The sequence below is a fragment of the Aspergillus costaricaensis genome (assembly GCF_003184835.1).
Source record: "Aspergillus costaricaensis CBS 115574 unplaced genomic scaffold BO79scaffold_23, whole genome shotgun sequence".
NCBI classification, from domain to species: Eukaryota; Fungi; Ascomycota; class Eurotiomycetes; order Eurotiales; family Aspergillaceae; genus Aspergillus; species Aspergillus costaricensis.
Genome location: NW_020291823.1, coordinates 231,913 through 244,083, shown reverse-complemented (window position 1 = coordinate 244,083; position 12,171 = coordinate 231,913). Strand labels below are relative to the sequence as shown.

General features: G+C 49.3%; 6 protein-coding genes across 6 annotated transcripts; 4 read left to right on the top strand and 2 right to left on the bottom strand.

Annotated features, from left to right (window-relative positions):
- Positions 1 to 1,061: 1,061 nt before the first annotated feature.
- BO79DRAFT_151931 (terpene synthase family protein) lies at positions 1,062 to 2,702 on the top strand (the record flags this gene model as incomplete). The annotated part of the gene is made up of 9 exons (XM_025678670.1): positions 1,062 to 1,231; positions 1,290 to 1,413; positions 1,466 to 1,484; positions 1,545 to 1,739; positions 1,792 to 1,948; positions 2,005 to 2,094; positions 2,158 to 2,194; positions 2,248 to 2,471; positions 2,522 to 2,702. 9 exons carry the CDS (start codon positions 1,062 to 1,064, stop codon positions 2,700 to 2,702), a joined length of 1,197 nt encoding a protein of 398 aa, XP_025537746.1.
- Positions 2,703 to 2,976: 274 nt separating this feature from the next.
- On the bottom strand, positions 2,977 to 3,752 carry BO79DRAFT_246551 (uncharacterized protein; the record flags this gene model as incomplete). Its single annotated transcript, XM_025685579.1, has 1 exon — positions 2,977 to 3,752. The coding sequence occupies exon 1, from the start codon at positions 3,595 to 3,597 to the stop codon at positions 2,977 to 2,979; it is 621 nt and encodes a 206-aa protein (XP_025537745.1). The 5' UTR covers positions 3,598 to 3,752.
- A 1,452-nt stretch (positions 3,753 to 5,204) lies between these two features.
- BO79DRAFT_246550 (uncharacterized protein) lies at positions 5,205 to 5,728 on the bottom strand (the record flags this gene model as incomplete). The annotated part of the gene is made up of 2 exons (XM_025685578.1): positions 5,650 to 5,728; positions 5,205 to 5,597 (listed from the first exon to the last, which is right to left on the bottom strand). The coding sequence occupies exons 1-2, from the start codon at positions 5,677 to 5,679 to the stop codon at positions 5,205 to 5,207; spliced, it is 423 nt and encodes a 140-aa protein (XP_025537744.1). The 5' UTR covers positions 5,680 to 5,728.
- Positions 5,729 to 7,133: 1,405 nt separating this feature from the next.
- BO79DRAFT_230115 (uncharacterized protein) lies at positions 7,134 to 7,602 on the top strand (the record flags this gene model as incomplete). The annotated part of the gene is made up of 2 exons (XM_025684079.1): positions 7,134 to 7,261; positions 7,437 to 7,602. The coding sequence occupies 2 exons, from the start codon at positions 7,134 to 7,136 to the stop codon at positions 7,600 to 7,602; spliced, it is 294 nt and encodes a 97-aa protein (XP_025537743.1).
- Positions 7,603 to 7,852: 250 nt separating this feature from the next.
- BO79DRAFT_198155 (uncharacterized protein) lies at positions 7,853 to 8,814 on the top strand (the record flags this gene model as incomplete). The annotated part of the gene is made up of 2 exons (XM_025681319.1): positions 7,853 to 8,090; positions 8,159 to 8,814. Exons 1-2 carry the CDS (start codon positions 7,967 to 7,969, stop codon positions 8,812 to 8,814), a joined length of 780 nt encoding a protein of 259 aa, XP_025537742.1. The 5' UTR covers positions 7,853 to 7,966.
- Positions 8,815 to 10,112: 1,298 nt separating this feature from the next.
- BO79DRAFT_246548 (uncharacterized protein) lies at positions 10,113 to 11,636 on the top strand (the record flags this gene model as incomplete). The annotated part of the gene is made up of 2 exons (XM_025685577.1): positions 10,113 to 11,515; positions 11,607 to 11,636. Exons 1-2 carry the CDS (start codon positions 10,157 to 10,159, stop codon positions 11,634 to 11,636), a joined length of 1,389 nt encoding a protein of 462 aa, XP_025537741.1. The 5' UTR covers positions 10,113 to 10,156.
- Between the last annotated feature and the right edge of the window lie 535 nt (positions 11,637 to 12,171).

The following is a 12,171-nucleotide window of genomic DNA, read 5'->3' as shown; positions in this document are numbered from 1 at the left end:
GCTAGACTAGTACTACACGTTATTGCAAGTTCTCTTGATTACACATACTGCTACTATTCTTCTTCTAGTGAAACTCTCTTCACAAGTTACCTCACAGGACTCTACAATGAACGATTCGAGAATTTTCTTTGTACTTCAGAGTGGATTTTACCCTCTCACTCCGTAGGTTTGCTCCCTTATGTTAGACCTTTCGCTCTCAATTAGTATGTCTATTGTAAGGCTCGTAGACTTCAATATAAAGCTTAGCGTTTGACCCTCTGCTTTGATACTGCCATGGACTCGAAACGGCCCACAGTAACTCAAGATAAGTCCCTTACCTACATCCATGACAGCAGCTGCCTATCAAAAGACATACGGATGATTGTTCCATGACCCTCCTGTTCGTCCTGACGCGGAATTCTGAAATCTTCAGTTACAAGGTAGTGAATCATCAACTATCTGGTTATCGGGAGACTGTGCCTACTTGGCGCCAGTCCAATGCGAGTGCCAGGTCAACACAAAGATGCGTCACGCAAAGTTCGGCTATCTTTTATATCATAATTACATACTTTCTGTGCAGGTTGCTGAAATAGGAACATCTAAATCCCTCGGAAAACTGATCACTTGGCTGCAAAAGGAACCGATCTGCAGGCTGCGAGGCGTGTGCTATGTACAAAGCGTTATGTTTCAGAGGTACTGTCTCCAGAATGGACATGCCACTTGAGACTTGGAGCAATCGCGATACAGAGTGGATATGATCAGATACCTGAACCAAGTTGAGACGGTTGACTTCGCGCGCTGGGCGTAGTAGGGAAAACGAAGTAGTTTCAAGGCAATCAATATCTCTTTGGGCAGCCGAGTAAAACGTATCCACCGGAATATCACTGCAGTGTAATCCATGGGCAATGATAACCAGCTGTTCCCTTATTGGATCTACATTAAACTCGAATCCAGAACCGGATATACGGCATGTCGCAATTCTCAAATCAGGTATATAATGGCGATACTCCTTCAGGGTTCGCAATTTTCCCCATTCTTCTCCATCACAGCCATATCGTCTATAGTTCTCTCTTTTAGAAGCCATGAGTTCCGAATTCTATAACAGTGATCAGTATATACAACTGCGCGAGTCTATCAAAGGCCGAAGTGTTACAATACCAAACCTATACAAGCTACTTCCTGATTGGGAACTCAAGATTCATCCTATGTACCAGAAAACACGAGATGAATGTCTTGCTCCCTGGGTGCGACGGTACTGAAATCCCCGACATAAAGTCTCATGAAATGGGCCACATTCTGACTTGCAGTAGCTATGTGGATGATGATCTCACAAGGCGAAAAATTGAACAGGCCGATTGCACTCTGTTTTCTGCTATCCTTTGCTCAAACACTTCGTATGAGAAACTCTGCGCGGTGGCAAAATACATGTTTTGGGTATTTCGGCGCTTCCTACTAATTGTCATACATTCTGACTGACAAAATGTAGTATTTCATCTGGGATGACTGTGAGTGCCCATTCTTCCCATTTATGGCTGACTATGCTGAGGAATATGATTTCCGGTAAGTGTTCGATTGCGGTGCATTAAAGGACGACCGTCATGCGGCGGCTCTCTACCGAGATGCAAGTCTGGAATATTTCAAGTACAATCTTGTCCTAGAAGGTGAATATCCAGACTTGTCACAGTTTCCACTTGAGCAGCAAAAGGCATTGCGCTGGTGGGACGAAGTTGGAGCTCACATTCGCCAGGACTGTGACAAAGGTATGCTACATATACCAATATGTATGCTGTATGCAAAGACTGACTATCGAAGAAACTTGCCAAATCCTTCTCGAACAAATGCTGGGATATGTTTCCAGCGTTAGCAACGTTGACAGTTTGTTCAGCAGCAGTGCCATGCCATCGGTGGAGAGTTACTGGCAACGGAGAGAGCGGACAGCAGCTGTGTACTGTGTTATATGCACCTTTCCGTGAGTGTTCTGCTGTGTTCTCCGCTTTCTAATTTTCTTACCAAGCAATCAACAAGCTTTGCATATGGATTCAATATTAGGAGGGCTCACGTGGAGAATGAGCACATGTCCCGCATGTGGAAACATACATCTTACTTGGCTCACATGTAAGTCATTTACCCAATGCTCTTCCCATTCATGGACATTAACTATGGTGTTAATATCGTCAGATCAAACGATATACACTCATTCCAAAGGAATATGTATGTCATGAGAGCTATCCCTCATATTTTACACTCGACTGACACTGACAACACCAGAATGATGGACAACTGGAGAACCTGATCCCGGTGCTTATGGCAAACACAGGACTTGATGTTAACCAGGCAATGCAGCTCAGCTACCATATCTGTCGTTTGGAAGTCGAGGGCTTCTGCGCCAGTGCAGATAGGCTCTGTGTGGGTGAGAATGCCCAAGGACGCCGTATACGAGAAGTCTTCATCAATTGCTGTACGGACATGTTTATGGGACTCATACACTGGAGGTATTACAGACCCCTGGCCAAATAGAGAGCCATGGCTGACCTTTACCTAGTTATGTTAGCAAGCGCTGGATCAAGCAAACCGATATCAATCCTGATGAAACTATTACATTCCAAGTTGGATCTACTTGGAGGTCCTCGGTTGAACAATATTTGACAATGATGTGGCTGAATTTGAAAGGGTTGTTGGGAAGACGTGAAGGGCCCTCTGGCCAAAAGGTTATTATCAGCTAAACTTATCACTACTATCATGCGGCAGTCCATTTGTCCAAGCGAAGGTTAACCCAGCAATTTATATCGTGGGGACACTATCGTATTCATTCGACCAGACTGATGAAGTTTGGAAACATTTGCATGCATTTTTACCGGGTTTTGAGTTGACTTCAATTTTACCGTGATGTGTAAGGAAGGTCATTACTACTACATCAAAAGAAATGAGAATGCACTAGATTCAAGAATATTATGTTGCTCATTTTCTTATTTCCCCCAAACCCACAACAAATACTACCTACACCCCCAACAACTCCACCCCCACCACCCCCAACTCCCCTAACCCCCCACCCAAACCCCTACAAACACCCGCATACTCCCTCATCTTCCCCGGAATAATGACCTCCCACAACTCATCCTTCTTCAACCACTCCAACTGCTCACGACACACCTCCTCCCTCGCCAACGGCAACAACGTCGGCAAATTACTCAGCGCCGCCCGCACAAACCCCTTCTTAAAGCACGTCCCAAACGCCGCCAACGTCTCATCATCGGAGCAAATATCCCTGCCCTGCAACAATGGCCCGCACTGTCGCTTAATCACATCCGCTACATCATCCCCCAGCCGCACCATCGCCTCCTCCTGCCGCGGGTTGTCCACATGTTCCATGAGACTGCGCACCGCCGGGAGGAAGGTATTGTTGCGCGTCCATAGGTCCCAGTGCGGTACGGTGGGCTGGCATCCCTTGTCGCAGACTTCGCGCTGGAATTTGGTGAAGATGTCGTTGGGGCGGCCTGTTAATGTGGTGAGGACGCGGATGCAGAGGGGGCTGAATTTGGCGGTGGTAAGGAGGGGGAGGAGGAGGAAGAGGGTGGTGGTGAGGAGGAGAGACGGCGGGAGGTGGAGGTGGAGGCGCATGGTGGGTGGTGGTGGTGGTAGATGTGATGGCGGCCTGCGCGCTGCATGTAAAATCAAGAAACCGGTCTTAATTAACTCTGTTTTATCGTAGGCTTCGTCATGGGAAAAAAAAGAAAAGAAAAGAAAAGATGGGTTGTTAGGAAGGAGGACGAAAGCAACACCCGCTCAGTTGGTTGTTGGTTTCTCCTCAAACTCCAGATTTCTTGTTACTTCTTTCCCCTGATTGATCGACACCCCGCAGAAATCGGTCATCATCCCTCGGCATCCATCTTTCGGTCATGCACCTGCTTTTCGCATCATCAGCATCATCATTATCAGCATCATCATCAAATTACCAATAGTAATTCAAAAGCGTAAATTCCCTCATGACAAAGAAAAAATTCCAGGGCAATTCCACGCACAGACACCGAATATGATTCCTCATATTGAAATCATGATCCGATCCCTCCCCCAGCCCCTCGGCCCTCTAGAAACTTATCATCGCGGCCAGCGCGGGAACACCCGTTCAAAGTTCTGACAGCCACGCTGCAGAATCTGAAATGAAAGGGGAGCGGCAGCAGCAGCAGCAGCAGCAGGAGCAGGAGCCCTCTGGATCATCGTGACACACAGGAAACTAGTGGTGATGAGCACTTGCAGCAGCAGGCGTCCGATGGTTCGTGCCATTGCATCTGATCTGTCCAGCTGGTGATATGATATGGAATGGGGGGATGGCTCGATTCGGATAATTAGGCATCGGGGCTGCGCGTGTTGTTGTCGGCTATGTCTCGGGCTTTATCACGAATGGGGAGAAAGTGAGTGTGGGTTAGTAGATAGCAGTAGTAGTCATGGGATGTATCGATCTGTCTGCCTGTCGGTCTGTCGGTCAGTTCCTCACGGGGCGTCTGCAGGGGGTTGATGTGGGATGGGTTTCATGTCCAAACCTGTTCGAACAGGTTCGATCCCGCCAGTCCGTGTTTGTGCGCTGCTGCTGTTGATTAGATTGGGTTTGGGGATTTGGGTTCATCCCTCCCTCCCTCGTTTGTCATGGGCCCTTTCCCCCGTGTGGGTGGAGTCAAGTCGGGAACGAGTTGTTCTACTGTACGAGTCTACGGCAGATCTTCGTTCTCCTGAACCATACATACTATCTACTCCGTACTCTATTTCATTTTCACGCGGTGATGAGGATGAAAGATGAAAGATGGATGACAATGGGGGGTGTTGTTCACATGTCTTCATTAATATTATTGTTACTCATCTGACCCAGTCAGTCAGGTTTAATCAATACCGAAACCGGCCGTGCCTGATTCTCCCTTGCTTCCCATGCCCGAAACTCCTCGCTAAACTCATCCCGAAAAGAAAACTCCCAGTGCAACCGGTGACAAGAAATGTAACAAACAGATAAGGAAATGTCTCAGAGAGTGATCCAGCATGCTGGACAATGTTGAGATGATGTGATGATGTGATGATGTTGGTGATAAACAAATGAAACAACCGTCATGCCAGACGGGTATCGCTCAGTAGCTATGCAGAATCTTGGTGGGAAAAAAAAAAAAAAGTCGTCGTCGAAGAAAGTCGAAGAATGAAAAAAAGTTTATCGACGAAACATAAATGTAAAGGAAGGAAGGCAATCAGGCCTGTCGGCGACGTCGCAATTCGTCGCGGTTGAGTAGTCGCCGAATTCGTGACACAATGCGGCATGCTGTGGAGTCTGCGCAGACGTTAGCGTGGCTCATATGCACCTTGTCTGACAGATCAGACTGGTTGGATTTGAAATCGGAGGCAACCGATGAAGGACGTGTGCACATACCACTGTTCCTGCGTAGCATCGACTTGGTCGAATAATGCTCCGACGCTTCGTCCACTGAAAGGCTGCTGTCATATCCAGCATAGTGGTTGGCCTTGCACCACGGGTACTCGTCGGTTTGGAGCTGAAGAGCCACGACGTGTGGGTAGAGTGTCCCGAGAGGATAGAGGATCTCTTCGGTGGAAAGTTCGCGCTTCATCTCGAAGCTCTGGCTAGTCTAGAAGGCATCAGTAATTGGTCTTCTATTCCTTTGGAACAAGATCACTCACATAAGGCTCGTAGTTGGTGCGGTAAGGCATGGTGGGTGAGTGAGCGAGGTAGCGACAGACGAGTGTGGTGGTTGTAGAGGATATTGTAGTAGTAGTTGGAAGAGTTGTAGAATGCACTGATCAATGCTATTATACACGTTCTGAAAGAGACTTTGTGATGGATGGAGAACGAGTGCCTTCCGTCCGGGAGAAACCTTGATGGTTATATAGCATGAGATAGCAAAGCATGCTGTGGTGGAGGGTGACGGTCAGCCACTCCGTCCGTAATCATTTAGAGTGGGGAAGCTTCAGCGCATGGCAGGGTGACCCTGGATTAACGCTGGGCTTGGCCGGCCTAAGATTTCCATTTTTACTATTTTCTTTTTTCTCTTTAATCTCTGCAGCCTCCATGGCTGGCGGGCATGTCCACTTGTGATGGATCTAATCGCCCGAATGATTTGAGTTTTAGCGGCAGTCATGATCTCATCATATCATAAGCCTGCGGGACTAGCGAACCAGCGATCAGGTAAAAACTGGGACGAATCTGTCTAAATCTGACTAGCGTCCTGACGAGCTGGGCCATGTCGGTCCGAAGACTAAGAGAGAGGCTACGATGGAGCGGCTATCCCGATCTCTCAGGTCCAGAATAGACATCCCAGCAAGCAGGTACCTACGAGCATTGTGAGCGCCCACTGAGCGGTTCGGCCAGGTTCGGTGGTCTCCACCCGTCAGGCACGCCAGGTCTCTCTAAACCGGATGAGGAGTAGGCTCGAAGCAGCGGCTGAAGCAGGCGAAGGCGGTGGACCCAGGGTTAGCGTGGACGCCAGGCCTCAACACGACGCTGGATCCAAGCCTAACTGGCTGACTGGCTGGTCGCTGCTGATCGACGTCCAAACCACCGGTGTCTCCGATGGGCGATGGGCGATGGCCGCGCTGGCAGGCCTTCCCTCACTCCCCCTCCATCCCCTTGCATATTGGGGAGTCAGGTGCATCGGATCTCCTCCACGTTTGCAGTTCCTGGGGGGTTGCATATGTATGATGACAATGAGGGTAAGAGGGAGCGCATGCCTGTACCACCCCAGGGGGGTGTTCGCAATCACCCGCATAAGCCAAGGTCATCAGGACCATGTGTAAGATTGAGAGAGTTACTACTAGTAGGTAATCATGTGTCATGATTGCGTCGTCTATGGGTGCGGGGATGCCAGAGGAGCTGTCACAGATCGGTGTCGACTATTGATTCTCCATTGACTGGGGGGGGTAGAGTAGTGGGCAGAGTAATTAGTCTGGTCTGGGAGACAACAAGTTGTGGTCAAGGTTAGTCCAGGTCGCCGATGACCAGGACCACACTTAGGTTTGCAGGCGGTGGGTGGGCTTTGACCCAGACCCAGGACATGGGTAACTCAAGAAGGCACTAGATGGGAGACTTGCTAAACTCACACGGTCGCATATTAGTTTCCCATTGGCGCCGGTCGCTTTATTAAACGCAATCAACGATAGATTAAACCATGGGTGAGCGGGTTGAGGGGAAGGAGGATAAGCGAAGGAGAAGCAGACCCCGGTGCTCTTGGCCATTCCAAATCCTTTGTGTTAGCGTCGCTGGGGTTGTCCAGGTTCCCGGGATTGCAAATCTGTGGTGCAGAGAAACAATGGCCATACATCATTGAGGTGGATGATGGCTACTAGTAATGATCTGGTATAGTAGTAGAGTAGTATTGAACCACTAAGACATTAAGACACCAGGATTGACTCTGTACTCAGTAGTTCAAAGTAGTTCCAAGTCTCCCCCTGCGGTTCCTGGGATTTATCAGGGCAGTGATTGGGTCACGGTGCCTGGGCAGTAACCCAATGCGGCAAGACGGTGTACCTCAGGCTCGGGTTTCACAAGGCCTTACAGCCTTAGGCCGGAGTAGGGCTGCACAGCCACTGCGCCCCACCCGCGCCACATCACGAACTATGCCACTAGTCCTATCATAGTATCATCGTGGCTCGCTTTTCTGTGGCTGGAATGCTGTGGCTTGACCAATCCCCGTCAATAGCAGCAAATCCGTGATAGCCTCAGATCCTCGCATGGGCAATAGTTTGCGCGCCAGCTCCACCTGCCATGCGGATCCTCGTGAGCTTGCTCCCACCGTTCTTGGGCCTTGCATTTCCGCATGCTAATCCCCGATTTTTATCGGTCTGACCGTCGTTCCCAACATGGAGGAAAGGAGGAGTATAAGGAGGGCCTACCCTCGTGCTTGAAGTCCACGAATTCACCAATTTTCCATCTTCACCAGACTTCACTTCACTATTCTAAGTCTATAACCTCTCAGACATCATATGTCCTTCCTCCGTGGTCATGAATACAAACATGCAAATGAATCTGTCCCCCTGCGGAAAAGACTCGAGGCCAACTTCACCTCCTCCCTACGTCGAATTTCACGATCCTTTCTCCGCCGCATCTCTGGCATATCAACCCCAAAGTAAGTCCACTTCCATAGTTTCCATTAAGTCACCTATCGTCGTGAAGCCATGCCAACCCCTCCCGCAGAATCTCTTTGTCTTAACATGGACACTGAAACCAGTCCTGGTAGACCTGAACCTCCGGCCTTAGCTGTTCCCATGACACCTTCGTCTCCAAGCTGGCCTGTCCACCCTGATCCTTGTCAATTTCAGGATCAACCCTTTATGCGCACAGGCACGGAAGAGGTTCCCGAGCCTGCTTCAGACCTTTGCCCGGACCTCCTTGACTCCTGGTACCCGAGGTACCTGGCATGCACGCAGTTCTTTGTTTCCTATGCGCAGCATACCCCGACAGTGCAGTCGTTGGCCGCATTTCTCAACATTCGACTGCCTTGCCAGCAATCTGGGGCCCAGGCAACCCATCCGTCATTACGCGCCTACATTCGGCGCCTCATTGTAACAGCACAGGATAGTCCTGAGGTGCTTGGCGCGTTCTTCGGAGAAGATTGGGTCGGGGGAGTGGGGAGCATTGTCAAGCAAGAGCGGGTGAATTACTTGTTTACGGCAAAGAGCGGCGGGTGGGCGTCAACAAAGGCGGCGTATGATATTCTGCCGGACGAACAAACGCCATTTCTACGGCCATTGCGAGCAGCTGCAGAGGAAGAGTTACGCGAAGCGGAAGCCCGCTGGAGTGAGTGGTTGGCAATGGAAGATTGGATGGTTGGACCGCGCAGTCCATGGTGAATGTACATTAGCTATGATGGTTACGATGATGAATCTCCTATGTAAAAATATATTTCCTATGTTCAATATAAGTATTTATTTTCCAAGCTTCAATTAGTATTCTGGTTTACAGCGACGCAAATTATAGTACAACTACTAGTACTGTTATATTTCATACAATGTTGGTTGTATATTAGTTTATCTACTACTCCATCCGATGTAGCAATATACATCGCACCCCCAACAACAATATACCCAAAGCAGCTACTATCTATCCACTACAAAATCGTCCAAGTTCCAAAACATGCGTCGATCACTCCACGTAAATCCCGACGACTCCATAATCTACGCGAAAACACAGAATTCCAAATCACAACCCCATAGATTAATTACTAAGCTACACCCACATCTCCTTTACCCAAACGGGCATGACGACGACCCGGGAGCATGGGACCTGTCAAAAACGCGACCGACACCGGCTCAGGAGAATTCTCCTCCACACAGAATGCACAGAACAACAAGGGAAAAACAATTCCATTCAGGCCCACATGGTGTCGTTGCCCAGAAGATGAAATCTCTGCTTCAACATCAGCCAGCCACCAGCACTCGCAGTTGGCTACCAGCTGGAGACTAGACATGCGACGGAGGCAGCACTAGGGGGTTTTAGTTCGTTTCTAGACGGGATAAAAATAACCGGGCGCAGGAACCCGGGGGTTTAGAATGGAGGATTATGATGCTGATGCTGTCAGGGTTGAATTTTCAAACTAGACTAGATGAATTAGACTGGATGAATAAATTAACTCCTGATTTTAGGAGATTTAATCTTTTAAGGTATTGTTATTGATGAAGGTGTCTTGACGCACCGCCACATCGGGGAAGTCGGGGTCCCCGACAGGAGGAATTTTGCACCTTAACACGGGCTTGCCTGTTTGTTATCTCTCCATCTATCTATCTACTGACCATCTATCGTGCTCGGGAAGAATGACAAATTCCTCTCTTAGCTTATTAACTATCGACTACTATATCCCCTTAAGCTATATCATATCACCCCCAATTGGGTAAAATGACGCCTTCGGGCACGTCCGAAATTAACGACTCGTCATATTAAGCCTATTTTCATGACTCACTCACCTTCAATTAAGGTAACCCGTCAAAGTGTCAATTTTTTAGAGGACTGTTGACACGGACATTTTCCATCTCTCGCGTGGTGCTTTCCTTCCATTCTTCCATTGCATTATCTGAATTTCTCCGTCTGGCATCCCACCACCACTCACATTCCTCCTAACTACTAGTTACTTCTCCCTATTTACGGGCCTATACCCACTTCCAGTCGATCAAACAGCCAGCCACTCGCCAGGCACACATGCCAGCTACACCACTGACAAGGATGTCAACTGCAACCCGAGATCATGCCCAGGACAAGGCGGATCCCATTCTCCATCAGGCCTGTCGCTTCGACGAAACATCACCACATTCTGAATGGACCCAGACCCAGCTGCTTCCATTGCTTCGGTCCCATCTCCCTCACTCCCTGCCCTTGCTCCGCCGTATCCAGCATGAGATCGCCCATCCGTCCCCCACTGCAGTTATCCTTACCACATTCTCGGGTCCAGCCTCGTCCTCAGCCTCGTCGCCAGTGTCACCCTCAGCCTCAGGGGAATCAATTCCAGAACTAGTCTCTAATCCTGGTCTAGTTTCAGTTCCAGGTCCCCGGGTCCCCGACACTGCGACTCCTCTGGCACCTGACACCGCGGTCCCTGCAGTTCCTTCGGATCCTGAATCCTTCGTCCCCTGGCTGATCGCCTACGTTGACCTTAACGCTGGCCGCGAGAATCAAGTCATGGTGTACTCGAGTCTCGAGCGCACCGCCTCTATTCCCTCCACTAGCACTAGCACCTCCCCAGAACCATCATCCCCAGGAGACACCACTGGTAGTGATAGTGGTAGCAATAGCAATACTAGCACAATCCCCATAACCACCCTCCCACCTCAACACCAACCCCTCCTACGCACCCAACTCCTCTCCCTGTTACACCACATCAAGCAACATCTTCTACCCCCTTACCTCACCACCCTATCCCAATCCCCTTCCACCCAAACCCAACCCCAAGACCACCAACTTTCCCCTCCTCCCCCGACCGCCTTCTTATTCGGAAACCTGCACACGGGCCTTTTCTCCACCCTCCTCAACACCAACACATCCTACTCTCTGGCGCAGGCCACCTCACCCGCAGATTTCATCCCGGGGATCAAAGTCCACCGCTTCAGTCAGCCAGCCTACGTCAAGTACCTTCTTCCCAGGGAAGTCATCTGCCATCAACCTCAAGACAAGGAACGAGGGAACTTACCTCCCGGATTCCACTTCAGCGATGGCTGCATCCCGCGAAAGAATCTAGGACTTGTACGGTCGAGAACAGTCATCCCCAGATCGGAGGAGACGCTGGCAAAGTTGAGGAGTTGCGCGGTGTATGGTGATGGGGATGTGACTCAGACGCCAGTTGCGTGGGCCTTTCTCGGCACGGATGGGAGTTTGGCGACGTTGCATGTGGAAGAGGAGGTTAGGGGTTTGGGGTTGGCTGGGGTTGTGGGGAGGGAGGTGATGAGGAGGGGGATTGAGGAGGATGAGGGTCTGAATGATGGGTGGATGCATTCGAATGCGGCGGAGGATAATTTAGCGAGTAGGAGGGTTATGGAGAAGTTGGGGGGGACGGTAGGGTGGACGGTTTGTTGGTGTGTTTTGGAGGTGTAGATTACATACTATGTAGATTTTATATATTTTGTTCATGGTTGTGTTAATATGCGTTTTAAAATAGATCATGTTCTTTTCCAGGAAAATGTCATGAATGTGGACAGTCACTGTAACTACTTGTACATGCCTAGTAATATAGCGATAGTTAACCTCCCATTACCAGTTAACTAGAACTCATCAAAACAAACTGCCAGGTACATTATTCAACCACAACATATCAAAGAAACCAAATAAATCCCCAGTATCCAACACCGCCGCCTAGAGACCTTCGCCCAGCGAGTCAACGTGAGAATATATATATATCATATCTTTTGGGTTCGTATCTAGCACGGTACCTACATCCATGACAAGTTCGTATAATGAGGACACCCTTAGTACTCACTGAATTGCTCAGGACTCCGTGAATTATGAAGAGAGAATCGGTATATTCACCAACACTCTGCAGTTGCAGTGAACAAAGGATTTATGCAAGCGACAAGCCCATGATAACCGGCAAAAACACTTTCAGAAGAAAATGCCCTCGAGTGGATAGCCGGCTATGTCACCGCTGGCAAGAAGGATCGCGTGCTCCAATGGTGCTTCAACAAGGGATCTGACAAGTTTGCTCCTTGTTTGTCCGGTTTTAGTGC